We start from the raw sequence: 22610 nt of genomic DNA on the forward strand, positions 1-22610 counted from the left end.
CTATGAATTGGCTCCAACTCAATGGCAGTGAGTTTGGTTTTGGGTTTTCTCCTACTCTCTACATTGTAGGCAGCAGTGCTAAGCTGTGAGCAAGGCCTGCTGATTCACACATATTGGAATAAAACTGAATTTTATGTTCATCTACTTGCTACTGGGGACTCTATTTTAAAGGCAAGTGGGTCCTGTAGATCTCTATCTGGGCACAAGGCTGAAGGCCAGGATGGAAGTAAGGATATTTAGTCAGCTGTTAAAAACTGAAATAGCCACTGCCTTAGGCCGTCTGAGTACTGTCCCCTCCCCTGGCATCCTCCCTCCCCTGAACCGTCTTCAGGCCCAGACCCAGAGTGTGCCTCTGCTATTAAAGATTTGGAGCATCATTCCTGATGGGAGCCTTCTTGGCTGGTGACCTACAGGGAAGCTGTAGAATCTAGTGAGATATTTTCTGTAAGGAAAACAAAAATCACTGTCAATCTGCAAAATGGATAGGTGTGTGTATTAAAGTGGGGCTATGTTGCTGTTGTTGTTGCCTGCCACTGATCTGGGCCCCAACATATGGTGACCCATTGCCCAGAGTATTGGATGGTGTGATACAATGTTTTCACTGGCTGAGTTTTGGTTTTTTGGTTTTCAGCAGGTCTTTCTTCCTAGTTTGTCTTAGGAAGCTCCACTGAAACCTGTTCAGCATCACACCAACACACGTCTCCACTGACAAATGGATAGGGATTGTGCATTGGCCTGGAAGAGAACCTGTGTCTCTGACATGAAATATGACAGTTCCACCACTGAACCACTAATGCTGCCTACTCAGGAGAAGCATGTGGCACTGAAAATAGAATCATGGACAACCACCTGTCTTTTGTCCCCTTTGTTCTGTTAACCTACAGTTCTGTGGACACACTGTGGAATTTCTGAGTGAGAACATGGCTCCTCACAGATTGCACAAAATGAGTCTGGGCTTCATGTGCAGCTTTCTGCACTCCAGGCAACCCAATGGCTCCTTTGAGCTCCATGGGAAGAGAGAGTGAGGTCAGCATTCATAGTAGCACCAAGGAGCCAAATTCTGCCCCAAAGTCTTTCACATCTAATGGCCTCCTAGTGCAAATTATGAATTTTAAGCAAAAAGTCACTCTTCGTGATGGAAAAGTTACTATCTTAGAACCATTGGTCAAGTTTCATTCATTTACTTATTTATTGACTCACTCTGCAGAAAAAAGTAAGATGAATCTAGTAGGCTTAATGAGAAAATAAATGAGGAACCAAAACATGTATGAAAGGGACAAGAGGCTATTAAAAGTACCCAAAATGTACCTAGTACCTATCTTGATATTAATATTTGCAATTTTTTTCTACTATGGCACAGCATTTCAATATCTATCAAGTAATCCTAGAAAGAGTAAAATGTCTGAGAGGGAAAAAAAAGGAAAATAGGAAGATGTTTTGTGGCAATAAAATAAAAATTGAGAGGAACAGATTACCACTACTCCATTGGTATCTAAGATATGTAGATTAATATGCTATTCTCAAAAACAAAGGCTCTCCCTAGCCTGTTTAGCTTACTTTTGTCATAGCAGGCTAAATTAGTTAAATCCACAGAGACAAGGTCTTTAGGATACTCTAAGCTGATACTAGTGTCTAACAGTCAACTGACAAAAGGCTCAGGAGTTAGTCTTAAAGTATGTATTTATTTATTTTTTACATGTACTGATCCCTCTTTTGCACTTAGTAATTGTGTGATCCTGGACAAGTTACTTACCTCTCTGAGTCTCTTATTTTCTCATCTGTAAAACAGGCATAACTAACTACTACACACAGTTATAGGAGCTCTGGTAGCATAGTGGCTAAGACACTTGACTGCTAACCAGAAGGCTGGCGGTTCAAACCTACCAGCCACTCCTCTGAAGGAAGGTTGGGCAATCTTACTTCCGTAGTGATATTGCCTTGGAAACCCAAGGAGGGGTCGCTATGAGTCGGGGCCCACTCGACTCGACGGCATATAACAACAACAACAACAGCACACAGTTATTGTAAGGAGTAACTGCTGTCAGGCAGAGGGCACCCAATAAAGACAAGCCAAAGTAAGCTATTATTATTGTAAGACTCAGAGTCTAGTGAATTCCTTATAGAGGCCATTTAAATGCCTCTGTTGACTGTGCCATTTTGGCTGTTGATTGTCTGAACAACTGTTAAACAGCCTCTTCCATGGAAAAGTGCTTCAATTTTGTTTTTGTCTGTATTTAAGTAGCTTGGGTTCCCAATTTTCACTGCAGAACATTGCATTAAAATCTTGATCGGAGTTTCTCTTTTCTCATTTCTCTAGCATTACTTAATCTATCTTGGCATACAATTGTTTTTATAGACTCTAAATATTTATCTCAAAACATGCCACATACAATTTTACAGGAAAATTGAAATTATGTACTGTCCTTTGATGACCAAAGTCATCTGTGTGCTTATATCATCAAGTAAGTGTTCTATTCATGCCATCTTTGTAGTGTAAGCTCCTGAACTACAAAGATCTAGAAATAAACGGTATGCTTTAAGTATTACTAAGCATAGTGCCTGAGGCACTTGACTGCTACCCAGAAGGCTGGAGGTTCAAACCCACCAGCCACTCCTCAGAAGGAAGGTTGGGCAATTTACTTCTGTAGTGATATCCCCTCAGAAACCCAAGGAGGGGTCTCTATGAGTCGGGTCTGACTCAATGGCACATAGCGACAACAACAACAATAAGCCTACAGATGCATGGCTATGCGATAATGCCCTGTCTCCTCCATTTAATTTAGTTCAATTAACATGTGTAGATGCTACAACATCTGTGACACTGGGCTAGGAATTGGGGATACAAGGAAGACTTTGAGTTAGTCTCTGCCCTCAAGGACCTTATCTGATTTTTCTTTCTTCCATCAGGACATCAGGAGAGACAGAGACAAAACAAATGGAAACTTCTCATGATAATAGTTATGCACAATATAAAATATGTAAATATACAATATAAAATAAAATAAATATAAATGCTCTAATAGTCATGCACAATGCACTATGGAACATGGTTAACTTTGCCTGGGAACTGGGGTAAGGGTTCTTTACACAGAAAAGTGTAAAGAACTTTGAACTGGGGACTGAAGGACGAATTGGAATTTCTCAAGGGAGGCAGAGGATAATATATTATTAGCTTGGAAGAAGTAGCAGTAGTAAAGAAAAATTAGCAGCATACATATGTATGACTGCTCAAGGAGGACTGAAAGTTTATGACAAATTTGGGGAATCACAAATTGCCTGGTGGGGTTGGAATTTTGTATGTGGTAGGAGTTGAGGGTCAAACTCTCCAAACATGGATAGGCAAAGATCCAAGCAGTAAAGGACCTTATGTACCACACTGAAGATGCAAGACTTTACTCCACAGACTGTATGAAGTCCTTAGCTATATTTGTTACACTGTGCCTTCACATATGGAAGGTTAAGGAATGTTAAGTAATAAATGTAAGGGGTACTTATTTTAAAAATCAACCACAAAAATTGCCATTTATTGAGTGCTAACTAGAAGACCCAGTAGGTACTCAGTTGTTATTTATTGAATTTAATATTTTCAAAATGCTTAAAGTATTTTTAACCTTACTTTAAAAATGGGAAACTAAGGCTCAGAATGGTGAAGTGATTCAACAAAATCACTGCTAGCAAGTAGCAGAAGCATAAATTCAAACCCAGGTTTGAGTCCAAAATCCATTCACTTTACCTCAGATTGTTCTCAGTTTCACTCAAAGCTATAGCCAAGAGTTGTGATGACCTTTACTAAATTTTGTTGTTATTATTGTGTGCCACTGAGTAGATTCTGACTAGAACAGAGTAGAACTACTCCATAGTTTCCTAGGCTGTAATGCTTATGACAGCAGATCACCAGGTCTTTTCTTCCACAGAGCAGATGGTAGGTTCAAACCACTAATCTTTTGGTTAGCAGCTAAGCGCTTAACCATTGTGCCACCAGGGCTCCTTTACTAGATATTAAGGAGCTCAATTCTTTACACCTCTCTGTTCCTATCATAGGAGCTCTGGTGACACAGTGGTTAAGGTATTGGCTGCTAACCAAAAGGTCTGCAGTTCAAACCCACCAGCCACTCCACAGGAGAAAAATGAGGCAGTCTACTTCCATAAAGATTTATAGCCTTCAAAACCCTATGTGGCAGTTGGTCTCTGCCCATAGGGTTGCTATGAGTTGGAATCAATTCCATGGCAGTGGGTTTGGTTTCATCTTGGTTCCCATCATTTGCTCTAATTTTTTACCTCAGAATATGTTTATTTCTCTTCATTTTCCTCAGAGCCTCCTTTAAAGTACAATCATTACATTTCTAAAGATCAGAAGTCTACACGAGCATTTTTCTACCAGTACTTCTGGGAATATGGAGGGTACTAGCACATGTCTCCACTCCATCTACCCTAAGGGCTTTTTGTCTTTTTTTATTATTATTATTGTGATTTATGTGAAGATTTACAGAGCAAATTCACTTTCCATACAGCAGTTTACATATACTTTGTTTCATGACATTGACCACGGTTTACCACAATGCAACAGCTCCCCTCCCACTTCCTCTCCATAGTTACCTCTTACCTGTGTCTATCCCTCCATGACTCCTGCCCCCTGAGCTGTCTCCCTGTGCATAAGCAGCCCTTCTTTCTCCCATGATTGTTCTCTCCAAGGAGAGTATCTGCTTGAGGTAAATGTTCAACTCATATGGCTGTCTTTTGTTTGGCTGGAAACCACAGGTGTGGGTTTAATTCCAGACCTGAAGGGCAGCTAGGGGCCATAGTCTCAGTGGTTTCACCAGGCTCTATGGACCAGCAAACCTGGTCCCCCCAGGGCTTTTTGTCTTGCAAAATTCCTATTATCTAAAATCATCACAGTTTTATTATTATTATATTTTTTAAATCTTCCTTAGAAAAGGACAACTGTAGACTGATAGGATCAGAACTGTATAATCAAAGGAGGTGGAGAGAGTAACATAACTGGATCTGGAGGCAGAAGTTTGGATTATAATCCTAGGTTGGCTACCGACCTTTCCTGTCTAGGTTTCAGTGTCCTCATCCGTAAAATGAGATGACAGTCATTTGTCAAGACCCCATGGAGTTATGAGGATAAATTAACATAATCATAAAAGCACTTTTTGGAAAGTAGGAAGCCCTAAAATAATAAACATGAAGTATCTATTCCCTATATTTGGCACTTAGAAAATTTCAAGGTGCTTTTAATATGACATAATTATTTTACTTTGGAAATGATTTTTAACCTATTTAATGAATTCTAAGACTAGCATCTGTTCACATTTTAAAATCCCTGAATTTTGTGTCCGAAGATAAGTAAAACGTGCAATTATAATTTGCATTATAGAATGTCCAGACTGATGTTTTACTATAGTCAATGGCCTCCTAGATTAGATGAAATATGGTACTTTTTATTCTTCCTCCCTTCTGAGTTCTCTCAGTGTTGATTGTGAGCTTTCTAAATAAATGTGACTACTCCAACCTGACACTCTCTCCACAGAGAAGTTCTACCCATCATGGGCCTTCTTTTAATAATTTCTCTGTCTTCAGTATTCCTGATCCAGTATCTTTCCTCTTATGGCTTTGTATTGTAATGTATTGCCACAATTTTTAAACTTCTTATCTGACGTCCTAATTTTAGTATGATAATTCAGTACAAAAGAAAATGCATTGATGCCATTTCCTTGGGATAAACTATTTAAATACCTGTATCAGCAAACTATTCATAAAGTTTTCAAGTAATATATCAGTGTTTCACTGCTATTCATAAGGTTAAAGCTAAATTAAAGAGTACTTTCCAGAAGCTCTTTGCCTTACATGTAGTTCATGATCAATAAGTCTGTTGAATTATCTCACTGGTGTTCCATAATACAATAACACAAGCTCTCCCAGGTGATGCCAGAAATAATACCTCTCCCTACCTCTTTCTTTCCACTACTTGTCTGTCAGTTTGTCATACTGTGGTGGCTTGTGTGTTGCTGTGAGGCTAGAGGCTATGCCAATATTTTAAATACCAGCAGGGTCACCCATGGTGGACAGGTTTCAGCAGAGCTTCCAGACTAAGATAGACTGGGAAGAAGGAAGAGGCCATCCAGTTCTCAAAGAATGGGCCAATGACATGACATACTATATAAAACATTGTTCCACCTCCTACTTTGGCAAGTAGTGACTGGGATCTTAAAAGCTAGCAAGCTGCCACCCTAGATGCAACGATGGGTCTCTCCTTATCCAGAGTAAAGAAGAATGAAGAAAACCAAAATTCATGGAAACAATTAGTCCTAGTGACTGGTACACCATGTGATCTGCAGTCTATACGACTATGAGACCAGAAGAACTAGATGGTGCCCGGCTACCACTGTCACCCACTTGGAAAGGGATCTGTGTAGCAGATCCTTGATAGAGAGGGAAAACAATGTGGAACAAAACTCAAAATCATTTGGAGAAAAAAAAAGTGGGGAGGACCAGGTTTGCTGGTCTGAAAGAGCCTGGTGGAACCACTGAGACTATGGCCCCTAGCTGCCCTTCAGGTCTGGAATTGAACCCACACCTGTGGTTTCCAGCCAAACAGAAGGCAGGCATATGAGTTGAACATTTACCTGAGGTAGATACACTCCTTGGAGAGAACAATCATTGAGAAAGAAGGCTGCCTATGCACAGGAAGACAGCTTAGGGGGCAGGAGTCCATGGAGGGATGGACACAGGGAAGAGGTAACTATGGGGAGGAAGTGGGAGGGAAGCTGTTGCATTGTGGTAAACTGTGGTAAATGTCATGAGACAAAGTATATGTAAACTGCTATTGGAAAGTGAATTTGCTCGGCAAATCTTGACCCAAAACACAATAATAAAAAATAAATTAAGGAAAAAAAAAAAAGAATTGGCCAATGAAAACCTTATGAAGAGCAGTGTCTGATATAGTACTGGAAAGCTTTATGAGTAGCCCTGAAACCTTGTCTGATATAGTGCTGGAAGATGAGCCCCTCAGGTTGGAAGGCACTCGAAATAAGACTGGGGAAGAGCCGCCTCCTCAGAGGCCACTGCTCGTCTGCTAACTAAAAGGTCAGCAGTTCACACCCACCAGTTACTCAACAGAAGAAAGATGTGATAGTCAGCTTCCATAAATATTTACAGTGTTGGAAATCCTGGAGCAATTCTATTCTGTTCTACAGAGTCTGTATGAGTTGGAATCAACTCAACAGCGATGGGTTTGGTATGAAGGCTTTATTGCAAGAAAAAGATGAAACAGGAATCGCAGAGCTGTTCAACTGCACTGCTCTGAAGAGGCAGCTCTGTGAGAGAGGAGAACTGGCTAGGCTGACTCATGACAGGTGCCCCATCTCCTTGTTATTATTTCCTCACCTAACTGTTATTATTTCCTCACCTAACTCCATTGCACCCACTCATCTTGCTTGGGTGTAAAAAAGTGATCCTACAACACGAAGGGATTGTACTAGAAGAAGGCACCATATCCTTCCATGGAAATGGAAGCGCTGACTGCTAGCACCCTATGGGGACCACTGAGAAGAAATGACACTGCTTAGGGAAAATTGGCACAAAATTTTATAGGAAAGTTCCTGCTAGTTACTGTTATTACATGTAACACCAGAATATTATTTACTGCACTTTGCTTCAAATGGGTGTCTAAACAACAGATTTCCCCAAAAAATATGCATAACCAACAGAGTAAAGAGTAGACTGTTGTTACATGGTCACAACCACAGTCTGATTTGTTGTTTAGCCAAAGATGGGGTTGAGAGGTGAGGGCAAGAGGACAGTTATGTCTTCCTCTGATTTAAGTTTTCATCAATAACTGACGTTTTCAATCCAATTCCCAAAACTTAGGTGGCCCTAGGAAATGAGAATGTCATTCTATTCATATATGATTTTTTTTTCTATTTATAACCCATACACTGACTTTTCATCTGTATTGATGGGTTTTAGTATTGATTACTATTTAAAGCAACCATGGTTCTCTCCATGTGAAAACGCTATTGGTTCATGAAGGGACTTGTCAATAGGCCTGGAATGTTTATAGAATAATAGTCATGACCAATAGCCTAATTCCAACCAATGACATTCCAGTGTCATTCAACACCTGACCATCAAGAGGGTTCAAGAAACTGCAGCATTTTCATCTTTCTGGGAAGCTTGAATGGACAGTGATTACTGGCAGGCCTGCACTGAGCTATCACTGATGCAGACCTTTCTTGGGCACAGGTTTAGGTAATGGGAGGTAGACTGAATCCCAAATTTGCTTAGGACATAGAAAAGATTTAGTACCAAACATTCAGTACTAGGAATTAGGCAATAATAATTTATGACATTTGTGTCACCTGTCCCTGCACTCTGAAACTCTTAACCACAGATAAGGTCAAGGCTGCTGATAAGCAGTACAGAATCCAGGCTCCTTGATTTTAGTGCCAAATGGTTGATGGAACTGTCTAGGCAGCCCATTCATCTCCAGCACACTATTGTTCTCCACCCATGAAAGAAGAGGAGTGGGGAGAAAGAATGGAAAAATCGCCCTTTGGGGTAAAACCCATAGCATAGAGTGAATCAAGTGTGATTTAGAGGGGTATGACCTATAAATCCCACAGATGGGACTCTGACATGAGGACACCAGCAGACCTCTGGCTCCACTGTGGTCTACTAGCTCCACCCAGTGTCTGCCCTGTAGACAGTGCCTGGCTTGGGAAAACGCGATGACTCCATAGCTAACTCTAGGGCTCAAACCCAAAAAAAGAGAATGCATTTACTTCACCTCTTGCTTCTCCTCGTCAAGACAACTGGGCTTAATCTAAATACAAAATGTTCAGAACCAAACCTCTAAAAAGGGAGAAATGTACATGCTGTTACATATGCTGCACAAATACGTTGATATTGTGATATTGTTTTTCAGCTGTGACTTGAGTCCAAAGTGCCCTATTTTAACTAGAATGAACATTATACTTTTTATCAGCATTTAATCTGATAGTTTTGCTTTTGAAAACAATGTTGATTTTCTAGAGGACAATGCAAAAGATGGGAGGTTCTTCTAGAACTGGGAGAAGCTGGATACCTAAAGGCAAAACCCACCAAACAGAAACTATCCATCCTTGCCAAACAGCAAGAGCGAGGCAGGAGAGATGATGAACTACATCAGGAATGAGGAGAGGCTTGGCAGAGCTTAGGGAATATTGAATAATAACTGGGAAGGTGAAGGGCGTCTATTACTGCTATTATCTGACAAAATGAATGAGTATTAACAAAGAGTTATGTAAATCTTGATAGCCATACAAGTTGTCAGTTTGTTCAAAATTCGTGTTAATAGTCTCTTCACTACTCCTGACAGTCATGTCTATATCTCTAAATTTGTGAAATCTCTTTAGGGCTCCATTTGGAGAGTTCCTTTAAAAGAGAGGAAGAAAGATTAATTTCTGACTTGGCAAGTCTTGGTAGTCCCTAAGACTTTGAATAGGGCAAACGGTTCAACATTCAATTACTAACCAAAAGGTGAGTGGGTCAAACCCACCCAGAGGTGTTTTGGAAGTAAGGCCTAATAACTCTTAACACTTGTTTTTGCTTCCTTTGTGGGTTAATAAACAAGTGGGTAACTTTCCTCAACATTTCTTTCTTTCTAGATCATCTGCCAAATTGGGTGGTGCAAATACACTGAGTTAGGAGAAAAACATAACTTCTACTTAAATTTTTGCCAGTCTTAAATGTTTTAAATTATGTATTAATTATGCATGCTTTACACTAAATATATATGAGCATATATTATGAGTATGTAGTATGTCTATGCATGTAATTTATGAGTATGTAGTATGTCTATGCATGTAATTTACTAATAAGTGTATAGATTGAAGAGCTACATGCTTTTTTTTTTTTTAATCAACAGTTTGCTAGAAGCTAAAAAATACCTTCCCAAATAGTGAAAAAAAGAACTCTGCAGACCAGAGAAGATGTTGTAATTAAGATGTCTTTAAACCAAAAAACAAAACAAAACCCCACCAAACCGATTGCTGTTGAGTTGATTCCAACTCACAGAGACCGGATAGAACAGAGTGGAACTGCTCCTTGGGGTTTCCAGTGCTGTAAATATTCATGGAAGCTGTCACATCCTACTTCTGTTGAGCCACTGGTGGGTTTATACTGCTGACCTTTCAGTTAGCAGACGAGCTCTCAACCACTGTGCCACCACAGCTCCTTAAAGATGTCTTCACTATTCTTTAAAGCTATTGTGTTTTAGAGTCAGGAAATGTCTCATGTTCAGCCAGGGACACAAATATTTTGGGGCCAGCTAACTTACTGGTCTACCTTTGTTTAGGTTACAGTTTCTTATTAACTTTAGCAGGGGAGATGACGTGCTAAAAAGAGAGAATGTCTGTAGAAACTTAACAGGCAAGGTGAGGGATTAGAAATTACTGTTTGTTCAGAATACCAGTCCTACCTCTGAAATTATCATTTCATTTTAATTTCTATACTGACCATCAAATAAAATGCATACAGTCAAGTCTTTAAATTACAAAAGCCATTTTAAAGGAACAAGACAATTTTTGGAAGGAAAGTTAACCTCATGCACTTGGTCTATCGCATCACATCTAGAACTATTTTTATATTGATAGAGACATCTTTTAATAGGACCATGGTCTTCAAGGAGTCCTTGGGTGTTCAACATGCTCACCTGGTAACTGAAAGGTGGGTGGTTTGAGTCCACCCAGAGGTGCCTTGGAAGAAGGGCCTGGCGACCTACTTCCGAAAAATCAGCCACTGCAAACCCTCTGGACAGAGCACACTTCTGCTCTGACACATGGGGCTGCCATGAGCTGGAACTGACCACACGGTAACTGTTTTTTTTTTTTTAAATGGTCTTCAGGCCTATGCCCAAGAACACTGTAGCTTGAACAAGGACAGGGAAAAGCTAGTGGCTCACCCTGAAATTTCCCAGTTGGCACTGGGTAGGCTAAAGACCACTCACAGATACCTGTTTTCCCAGCTTTTCTGCACTGCTGGCCCCCCCAAACCCACGTGTATTCATACATACGAGACAACCATAAGGAAGAAGAGTGCATCTGGCCTATATGTAATATGGCAGGATACCTGGGATACTCTCTAATTTCCTTCTGAGCTCTTCATTTTCTTGTTGCAGTGAAATAACCTCCTGTTCCAACTCTTGGCATCGAGGACAGTAGCCTTCTTCTTCCTCTTCCTCGTCCTCCTCTGGCAGTGTAGAAGAGGATGGGTGACCGTGGGATTCGGACGTTGCTGGGGAGGTCCAGCCACCTAGCGTATGCACGGGGGAGGTTGATAGAGGATCCACATCTGCCAGGTGGCCATACTCACTGACTGATGAGGTGTTTGGAGTCGGAAAGCTCCCCGAGAGCAGGTAATTTTGTAGTGAGTCAGTGAAAACCCTCAGAAAGGCAGAAGTTTGTTGTTTCCTTTGCATATATTGCATCTCTATGTCTACATTGTCTGAGGTCTGACTGTGGGCTCCTTTTCCAATGTGGCATTGGTCCTGTCTCTCATTATAACTCGAACCTTCCTGCTTTACACAAGAGATCATGGATTGAGAGTGGTTGGAGTCCAGGAGTTTTCCTCCACAATTTAGGAGGCTAAGAACTCGACTGCACTGCTGGGCAAAGGCATCCAGGATCATACGACTCTCTGAAACAAATGAAAAGACACATCAGAGACCAATAGCCAAAGACTAGGGGTAAGTGAGGGAGCTCTGGTAGCATAGTGGCTAAGACACTTGCCTGCTAACCAGACGGCTGGCGGTTCAAACCCACCAGCCACTCCTCGGAAGGAAGGTTGGGCAATCCTACTTCCATAGTGATACTGCCTTGGAAACCCAAGGAGGGGTCGCTATGAGTCGGGTTTGACTCGACGGCACATAACAACAACAACAACAAGGGGTAAGTGAGATTCTCAGTTGTTTTGAGGCTAACAGTTGGGAATAGGAAAATATGTAATTCCACTCTATGATAAATCATGGTGACACAGTGACACTACAGGTAGGAAACATAGCTTCCTGTTATTCTGCAACTGCTGGTGTGTCTGACCAGTCATCCTCAGCCCCTCACTCTGAAAATGGCTGGCTTATGACTTGTCTTGTAGCACTAAGTGGTCAGCACAGGTCTGCACTCACACCTTTGGCTCATTTCTATCCTTATTCTAATGAATCAAGCCAGCCACTGCAGACTCAATTCCTCATTGATAGGAGGACTTAAAGCAATCATTACTTCTATTTCTGGAGTGCCCTCATGTCCTTGCTATTAATCAGCTGATACGATCCCTGCCGAGAGTATGTTGCTCCCAGATGCAAACTGGAGAAGAGAGATAAGTCTTTCTGAAGCGCTCACCAGATATCTAAGGTAAAACTAACAGTGGTCATGTAAGTCACAGGATAACCTCAAGGCAAAACTGTACATGTCATCCAATACCTATGTTCCATTGTTCCTTTTAACTTATGTTTTAATTTTTCTGCTAACCTGGATTTCTTGTCAAGGCCAACGTTTAGGTTGACCTATATCAGTATCATTAGGTTGCCAAATCTAAAAAGATGTCTGGTGTGGGAACCAGAGTTAGTCCACATACATGAAGCATATTAACTGTCAATCAGAAAAAGCAAAAAGAAAACAGAAAGCAACCAACTCACTGCAGAAAACAAAACAAAAAGACTAAAATAAAACATAAAATTGACAATGGGATTTAACTTGGTCAGGACAAGGGCCTTGAAAATTGACCCCACACGTAAATGCCATAAAGCAGACACTCCTCTTTCCCATACACAATGCAGGACTGTTGTTGCTGGGCGCTGTGGAGTCTATCCTGACTCACAGCAACCCCATGTGGCAGAGTAAAGCTGCCCTGTCAAGGAAAAGATCACCAGGTCTTTCTCCCACAGAGTCGCTGGGTGGGTTTGAACAGCCAACCTTACGGTTAGAGTGCTTAACTGTTGCACCCACCAGGGATCTTTTGGCCCAGAGTAAACTATTGTAAATAAAAAGAGGAGTGCTTCTTAGGGTTTACATAATATTATAAAGACGTCTCTCATTTCCTCTCTGGTAGCTTAGTGCCTAAGACATTTGACTGCTAACCAGAAGGCTGGCGGTTCAAACCTACCAGCCACTCCTTGGAAGGAAGGTTGGGCAATCTACTTCCATAGTGACACTGCCTCGGACACTCAAGGAGGGGTCGCTATGAGTCGGGGCCGACTCGACGGCACATAACAACAACAACAACAACTACCCCCAAAAATGGCAACAAATATTCTAGATTTTAGAAACCTGAGTTGATGGTACACAACAACAAAACAACAACAACTATGTTTATGATAGAAAAATAACTAGCTATCTGTTCCCTCTGAAAATTTTGACTAGTTGTATTTTTTTTTTTCTGAAAAAAAAAAAATCTTTTAAAATAAAAAATGGTGAGATGCTTAAGGGCTTCTATGAGGACAATGAGCAAGAATAGCTTCAGAAAGAACCTTCCAGAAAATTCAGAGCACATGACCAACGACACTACGCATCAAGAAACCTCCATGCACTACTCATGATTGTGTTTTTTCCTTACTATCCATTCATGATGTAACTAAAAGATTGGGGATCCAATTTCCCCCTTTCAACTACTATGTGAGGCTATATACATAAAGCCCAGCCCTGGCACCTAAAAAGCACTCCTCACATCTCTCAAAACTAGAAAACGCCACCATTCTTTAATCTCTCTCTCTAAAAAAAAAACCAAGTTAGCACAGAAATGAGCTCTCGGCCTTTCAGAAGAGGATGATCATAGACTGTACGTTTCATGAGGCCAGAAACCACTGGCTGGAGTTTGAGTGTCAGCACAGTGCCTCAAGAAATACTGAGTGCACGAATGCACTCTTGTAAATCCTCAGAGACTCTCAGTTTATAGCATTCCCAGATTTAATTTGCTGGGTTGGTAAGATTACCCTAGGCAGGCTGAGTTCACAGGAATGTTTTTTTCTCCTCGGGACAGCACTTTCTCACCCTTAGGAACAGTACAGTCCTTAGGCCGCTCCCTCCCCATGGTGAGGTACCCAAGAACCAGGGATTCCCTGACCATATTGCTTCCAGGGCTGTAATGGTCTCTGGATAATGATATCTGGGTGTCATTTCTTTATCAATGGCCAAAACGAGATCATGATGGCAAAGCTTGCAACTCCAGGCTGGACAGTCTATATATGTATGTAAGGCTCTTCCTATTGCAGGATGGGGGTGGCGGGTGGGCATTGGTAGGTCAGTGGTAGAATTCTTGCCCTCATAGAGGACACCTGGCTTGATTCCTGGCCAATGCACTCCAGGCGCAGCCACCACCTGTCAGTGAAGGCTTGCATGTTGCCATGATGCTGAACAGGTTTCAGTGGAGCTTCTAGACTAAGATAGACTAGGAAGAATGACCTAGAGATCTAATTCTAAAAAATCAACCGAAGAAAACTCTATGGATCACAACTGCATGATCCTGGAGAACGGGGCTGCCAATCATCAGGGGTTGACTTGTTGGCAGCTAACAACAACAACAGCGGAAGATAATGCCCAGGATGAGGGGAGAAGGCCAGGGTCTGGCTTTCCTCTTCCACTTCTGCATAGTCTAAAAATCCCAGCATTGAACCTGACCTTCTAGGTCATCAGATGGTGCATCTGTCAGGCTAAGTGAACAGAATACATCTGATTTAACAGTTTGTCAGCTTGACTCATATATTTTAAGTATTCAGACATATTGTACATGTTGTTGGTGCCATAGAGTCTGTTCCGACTCATAGCAACTGTGGTAGTTAAGGTTTTGTGCCAACTTGGCTGGGCCTGGTAGAGAGGCTGGGCAGCTGGATGTAGTATTCCTCATGATGAGACTGGTAATCAACTCCATGGTGGAATCTACTGTGAGCAGCTGAATTATTCTCCTTGGGATAGCACTTTTTCACCCTTAGGAGCAGTACAGTCCTTAGGCCATTGCCTCCCCATGGTGAGGTACTCAAGAACCAGGGATTCCCTGCTCAAATTGCTTCCAGGGCTGTAATGGTCTCTGGATAATGATATCTGGGTGTCATATCACATACCTTTGGCTATGTGGTCTGCTTTCCATATATAAGCAGCAGCCTTGGGAATGGTCTCTAGCTTATGGCATGCTTGGACCCTGCATGTAGCCATGTCGTTGTTTAGCAGCCTACCATGCTTTGCCGACCTTGGGACTTACAATGGACTTAAATTAATTGCCTGCCGTGTCGTTTGATAACATTGGGACTGTGCTATTTTATTTGTTGACCTTGGGCTTGTTAGCCTCAGCAGCCAGTAGCTGTCTGAGTGAAGAGATGCCTCTAGCTTCAGTGGGCCAGGAGCAAGAGGCAGAGCTGAAGCCTATGATCAAGGGGCTTTCACAAAGGCCCTAGAGCCTGGCACTTAGAACTTGGACTTCTAGCCTCCCGAACTATAAGAGAATAAACTCCGTTTGTTAAGGCCATCCCATTTGTGGTATATTCCTATCACAGTGGCACTAGGTAACCAGAACAGCAACCCTACGTGCAACAGAATGAAATATTGTCCAGTCCTGCACCATCCTCACAATTATTACCACACGTGAACCCATTGTTCCAGCCACTGAGTTAATCTATCCTGTTGAGGGTCTTCCCTTTTTTGCTGACCCTCTACTTTATCAAACATGATATTCTTCTCTAGGGTTTGGTCCCTTCTGACAACATGATCAAAGTATGAGAGATGACGTGTGGATGGCCATTCTTACTTCTAAGAGCATTCTGGCTGTACTTTCTTCAGTGGTATATGGACCTGCATTTGTACTTGTGTCCTGAATCCCACAAATGTTAGGAGCAGGACAGTTTTTCACACAACTATTCTGAGTACTCACCAAAGAACAAGACACAGATATAGTTTCAGGTTAGGAACCCCATGATTGATGGGCACAAAACTTGAAGAAGCAACCAAGATAATGTTGGCGTGTGGAAAGGGAAGAAAGGGATGTGGATTCGTGTAGCATCCTTTACACACCTAAGACTGGAATGGGAGCCCTGGTGGCGTAGTGCCTAAGGCATTTGACTGTTAACCAGAAGGCTGGAGGTTCAAACCCACCAGCCACTCTTGGAAAGGAAGGTTGGGCAATCTACTTCCGTAGTGATACCGCCTCGGAAACCCAAGGAGGGGTCACTATGAGTCGGATCCCACTTGACGGCAGTGAGTTTGGTTTTCTCTTTTTAAGATTGGAATTAATGTCCACCCTCCTTCCCCGCCATCACCAGGTGGAAGGGAAAAATTGAGCTCATTACTTAAATTCAAATAAAAAGGGAAAACCCCCAAATATTTGTTTGTCATTTCTTTATAAGGTCCCAAATCAAATAAACAAGAAACAAAACAGCTGAACCTTACAAGTGGTAAGGTTGAAGAGGTTACATTCTCATTACTTCCTGGTTTTGTTCTTTTAGTAGTAAAATCAAAGGATGATATTGATTGGGAATTTTCAATTCTAGCACAAAAGCAGTTTTCAATCATTTTAATCCTATAATCCCATTCTAAATCTGAAGCTGTATTTACTGTTTGCATTTTAATCAGCATAGTCCCAGTTGATTCATAGTGGATATACCTTTAACATAACCTTGATGAAAAGGGACGAAATATGAAGGGAAAGGCTAAAATTGAATTGCTTAGAAAGAACTGCTCAAACGTATTTGTTCAATATTCTAAAGAACACTCTATTTTTATGCACTTGATAAATCACATTAAGGTGTAGACTTTAAGGGGGGAAAATCTGACTTAGGAACAAGCATGATTTGTTTTCTTAATTGAAGGATAGACTGGTAATGCACTAAGAAAAGAAATCATTATGTAATATACTACCTTATGAACATAATGTATTAAAGTGCAGTCAAAATACTAGAGAATAGCTACAATGTTTTTACCCATAGTTTTTAAAATGCTTCATTCTGAATTTGTTCTCAGAATTGATACATGACAAAATAGCAATTATAACCCTTAAAGTTATAACCCTTTTCAATATCTTGAAATATCTGAATGGTTATTTTAACGTTGATACATTGAAGAGTATGATGAAAAATATTCCTATTACTTGGTGGAAAACAGCAAATATTTTCACTTAATACATACTGCAGCCAGCAATATTTTAGCTTTCTAGACAGATATAATTAGAAATGCAAGTACTATGAGATACCCATTATCGCTAAGAAATGGAGAAAAGTTCTGTTTTCATACGAACGCAAATGAATGGCCACTGATCCATGATTCTTAGTTGAGCAAAGAGTGAAGATGTATTTTGATTTATTTAACTGTTTTTTTTTTTTTTTCCCTCCTAGTCACAGACTGCTCCACTCAAGTGATGGCAGAGAAGAACAAAGTCAACAGTTTACAAAGACACTTTAAAACTGTCTGCTTTATCTGTAACTCCCCTAAGATTAAACACTATCAAATGATAATAAATCCCAACCAAATTGACCACTTCTAATTTATTTTGCTTTAGTATGTGTTGGGAGATAATATGCTGCAAACTATGCCTCATCTGATTCCAAAATCTGAAGCCACGATTACTGTTTTTTTTATTAAAAAATTCATTTCTAGAAATTCTTCTGAATTTAAATGGTTCAATCCATCCTACATCTGATAAGTGACTCAAAAGAGAGATGGGCACTCTGCAATCAAACACAGGCTCCCTACTTTAACATCCTTCTTTGTAAGCAAAGCCTTGAATGGAATTTGCCCATCACAGCACATCCCCAAGAGTATTCTGTTTCTATGAAGGAGATCACAGTAGTCAAGATTAGTGGTAACCTTTTGATTTTAGCCCACCAAAGGGTGAAATATATTAATATTAAAAATGCAGCAGAAATTTCTTTTAGATCTATATATTATATCTACCAAAAGAATTTCCAACTAGTTCAAAATACATGATTTCCTTAAAACATGAATTTCACTTCTGTTGGAGACAGGACTTCATGGCATAGAGAATAGAAGTTTGAGAATAAAAACATCTTTGAAAGCATTACCCTTGTCTTAAATCAATGAACTATGTCTTTCAAAAAAAAAAAAAAAATGCCATCAATTTTTTTTTCATAATGGCAAACATCAACACAGCAAAACAGGATGCAATTTTTCTAAATAAATAAATCAATGATGTGTCAAAAATTAACAGATGAGTTAATATACTTGGTGCTATCAAAACCAGATGGTGCTTCCTAATATTCATCCTGCTCAGTCAATCCCTGAATATTTTCTGGACCATCGGTATATAAAATAGGATGCTGCTATTTGTGATGGCAAACAAAAGCAATCATGCCTGCCAAGCACATACTATAACAGGCAGCATTTCAGCTCTGCTAGACAGAAAGTAATTAGAATGCTTTTAATGTCCAAAAGAATGATGCTGATAGGCTGCCACAGATGTGTAGATTTATGAATATTTATATGGTGGTTTATAGCTGACACTTTTATCAGTTGAAGAAGATAAAATATCTGCCTGACTCAAAAGCTTGACAGTCAGGTTAATAAAATCTCATTAAAGAGAATGACCTATGCAATTATATAGGATTTATTGTAATTCATTTTTGATTGTACTCTGCTTAAAGATGCAATTTCCCATTTCCTGATGCCAAATTTAGGCTGCATATCAAGATCTACGTGAGTTTTAACTCTAAGCCTCCCACAGAGGAAAAATATGCTCTTAAAAACATGGTATTATTACACCATTTAAGGAAAATTGCACTGTTCATGAGATTTCATAAGAATGTTGAAAAATCTATTTTTAATCACATATTTCTCTTCTCAGTAGTTTATGGCCCTTAATGGCAAATAAGATTCACTTCAACCCTTTCCATCATTTCACTGCATTTACTCTGGCCACTTGGTTATATCTTTTTTTCTATCCTTGACTCATTTCATCACTTTGATGTTCTAACTACTTTCAGTTTACTAGGTGGCCTGAGATGCTGCAATAACATGTTTGTGCGAGGGTGCAACAGGCAAACACTCTCCAACACCATCATCATCCAGGATGCTAAAGTGGCCCTCTGTCTGTATACACATACTCATTGGTTCAAAGTGGAACCACTAGCTCTTCAAGGAGCCAATCAGCTCTTCAGGGGATTGTCTCTCTGATGGCTACTTTATCACTATGTCTGTTAGGAGAAGGCTTTGTTCATCAGTGATTGATATTATGATCACAACTTGTGATGTCTAGTATCTACTGTGGCCTTTTTTTTTTTTCCTCCTTCAGACTATTTTCCATGGAAGAAACCTACCATCCAATTTTCATCTTTCCAATGAGCACGTCTTCCTGCTCTTGGTGATAGAGCCCCTCTATGACCTCTCTCTTTAAGAAAGAAAAGGAAAGAAAAGCAATGGCCTTGAGAATAAAATGAAACACAGGGAAGTCTGAAGGGCACCAACAAAGCTCCTTTTCACTCCACTAGGATCAGTGAATTCGTGACTTCTACCTGGGTACAGAGACAAAATAAACCAAACAGGACCTTAGAAGAAACATGAACAGAGAACATTTAAAAAAAGATGAGAAGGGGGGAAAAAGCTCCACATTAATGAAGAAAGACAGCAGTTAGAGAGAAGGCAGTAGAGGAGGAGTGACCAGGAAACGGATGGGAAGTGATCGGTGCAGAAAGAAACGATAGAGGGAAAATAGCAAGGAAAAGAGAGGTTAAAACTATGGATAGAAATGGGCATAGGGAGAGGCAGGTACACAGTGTATAAAGCGAAAGGAAAAGATTAAAAGGCTGTCCATGAGACAGGAAAAAGACAGCAAGATGGAAGAAAAGTATCTTAAGAGATCAAAGACTGATCCGAGCAAATAAAGACAAGAGGAAAAGACAAACAAAACAAAACTACTGAGCATGATGGGACTGAGGTTACAAAAAGGAGTTAGCAAAATACAGGAAATGGGAGAAGGATCCCAACCGCTGGAAGGCGGAAGAATAAAGAAAAAGCCGAGCTGGAGAGTCAACATGGGCATGTGCACAGGAAAAAGACCACAGGCCCAGAGAGAACGCAGACCTTATTAAGAAGGGGGTGGGGTGGGGAGTGCAGAAGAAAAATAAAGAGGAAACTGGAAAGAGGTGAATTGCCTGACAATGAATACAAAAACACAATGGAATATTGGGCCAAGAGCAACTGAAGAAAACCCCGCCAACAATGAGGCCCACATAAGAACCCCACTCAAAGCCTTCAAACATCTCTGAATCAGCGAGGGATGTGACAGAACAACCCTTCACTATAACCTGTAATTAGATTTTCTTTCTCAAAAGCAATCCTTCATGTGTCAAAATATTGACAAACAACAGAAACTAGCTTAGGCATCTGTAACTCACTGAGAGAGAATGCTCTTATATTTTCATTAGAAAAAAAAGGGCCTTAGATTCATTGATGCGTAAAATTTTGGTGCTCCAAAGTGCCATACGTGGTTTGAGCTGGAACTTTTCCTTCTGCCGAGTGGGATCAAAGTGGCTGCGTGTCCCCAGGGTGCTGAGAGTGTCCTGGGGAGCAGACCCCAGGCTGTGGCCTTGCCACCAGCCCATTTCCTTCCAGTAGCTGCGCAGGAGAACTGACTTGCCCCAGGGGGCCGTTAGCAAGCTCAGGGGAGAAAGGAGGGGAGTCTCCGACCCAGGGGTTACTACTTCCCACGAGGCATTTCTGCAAGGCATGGTTCAGGATGCTCCTAGAACGGCAGGACTCAGAAACGCTTGGGGCTGAGGGAGGCGGACATGGCCCTCTGCTCCCAAGTGCACAGCAGGCGTGCCAGCTCCACCCGTGTGGCTGCTGAAGAGCCTGCTGTTTTATGCTCACGGATTAGGACTACGGGTTGGGTGGGGAAAGAGGGACAGAGAGAGAGAAAAGGAGGAAGGAAAAACAGTTGACGCACGAGAACACAGAAGCGCACAGAAAAAGGAAAGGGAAATACACAGCCCAAGAGCGAGCCCAAGTGACCCCACAGAGTGCGAGCGCGTCAACCAGGTGGAGAAAAGAAGGCCAGAAGGCAAAGAAATAAAGAAACAGAAAACAAATGTGGAGAGAGGAAGAGAAGGAAGAGAAAAGGGAAAAAGTAGAAGAAAAAAAGTAAAGCGATGGAGGATAAAGGCAGGAAGTCTCCGCAGAGCCACCAGATCAGCAGCAGTTTCTCCCGGAACGGCTGCGGCTGTTACCTAGGGCGCCCGCACCCCACCCAGGCCCACGGCGTCTGTGCCAAGGCTGCCTCCAGGGCCTACGCTCTAGCCACTCCCGCCGCCGACCAGCCACAGCTGCGCGTCCATGGCGCCGGAAGCGAGCCGCTGAACCACCTGTTAGGAGACGCGCGCCCCGTCGGAAGCCCGTGACGCGGCGGCGGCGGCGGCGCGAGACAGTCCTCCATAAGTTGCTGCCCGCGCGTGGACGCACAGGTGGGCTTCCGGGGTGCGCTCGGATGGCCCGACTATCTCTGACGGGTGTGTGCGCCCCTCTCATCCTCCTCGCGCCCCTTCCGCCCGGCTGGGCGCGAGAGGGAGTCCCCGTCCCCAGCCTCTCCCTCCCGGGTCCCCACCTCCCTCCCCTCGGCGGTGGCGGGAAGGAAAGTTGCGTCCAAAAGTTGGTACCTGCGCTGAGCTCCAGGCTGCCGCCGTCGCTGCCCGCGCTGCTGCTGCTGCCCGCGGCCGCCACCGGGCCCGGGCCGTACCTGACGACGGCGGCGAAGGAGGACGACGACGAGGCGGCGGGGGAGACGGGCGGCGGCGCCGGAGTCCTCAGGTGGACCTGGGACGCCGCAGGCGTGCAGGACGGCGACGACGACGAGGCGGCAGCGGCAGCTCGGCCGGGCCCGGGTGGGTAGGAGCTCTGTGCCTGGAACTGCTGCTGCTGCGGCGGCGGCGGCGGCGGCGGTGGCGGCGGAGGCTCGCTGCTGCTGATGGAGACCGCGGCGTGCGGCGCGAAGGGCGGCGGGGGCGGCGGGGGCGCCCGGACGTGCGGCAGCTCCACCAGGGTGGGTCTCTCGTAGCGCTTGACCAGCGCGGGTCTTTTGCTGGGGAAGGTCTTGAGGACGCTGTAGGGGCTGCGCTGCTTGTAGATTTTGGGGACGCTGGGCCCCTCCTCCGCTGAGGGCATCTCCTCCTCCATCCTGCGCCTCCGGGCCGGGCCCCCTTCGCACGCCCCCTTCCCGCGGGCGCCGGGTCCGAGGGTGCCTCCGCTGCCCGCCCGCCGGCTCTGCCCGTGTGCGCGCGTGTGGGAGGGTGTGTGTCTGTGCGGTGGCCGCCGCCGCTGCCGCCTGTCGCTAAGGCTGGCACCGCCGAGCCCCCGCGCAGGGGGCTGCCGCCCGTGCGCTGATTGACAGGCCGCCTCGCCAATGCCTGGAGGGAGAAAGGAGGTAAAGAGCGAGTGTTTAGGGTAATATCTGCTAATGATAATGGGGGCGGGGGCGGGGCCTGGCGCCGGCGGCGGCCGCCGAGTCTAGGATCAGGTCTGCGCCTCCGACGGGAGGCAGGGGAAGCAGGAACCGGCAGGGGCCCGGGCAGCGCCCCAGTAACAAGTGAAAGGGATGGGGGCCAGGGATCTGGCCAGGGCGAGGTGACTGCCCCTACTTTCCTGGTA

General features: G+C 43.0%; 1 protein-coding gene across 1 annotated transcript in view; it reads right to left on the reverse strand.

The window, feature by feature from the left end:
- BEND4 (BEN domain containing 4) overlaps window positions 1–22139 on the reverse strand; it is a 46262-nt gene extending 24123 nt beyond the window's left edge. Inside the window, exons 1-2 of the mRNA XM_007947164.1 lie at window positions 21623–22139; window positions 11113–11679 (exon numbers count right to left, since the gene is read on the reverse strand). Coding sequence (XP_007945355.1) covers window positions 11113–11679; window positions 21623–22139 — 1084 coding nt within the window. The remainder of the gene's footprint in view (window positions 1–11112; window positions 11680–21622) is intronic.
- Between the last annotated feature and the right edge of the window lie 471 nt (window positions 22140–22610).

This window comes from Orycteropus afer, unplaced genomic scaffold (genome assembly GCF_000298275.1).
Source record: "Orycteropus afer afer isolate SDZICR_OR568_19922 unplaced genomic scaffold, OryAfe1.0 scaffold00176, whole genome shotgun sequence".
NCBI lineage: Eukaryota > Metazoa > Chordata > Mammalia > Tubulidentata > Orycteropodidae > Orycteropus > Orycteropus afer.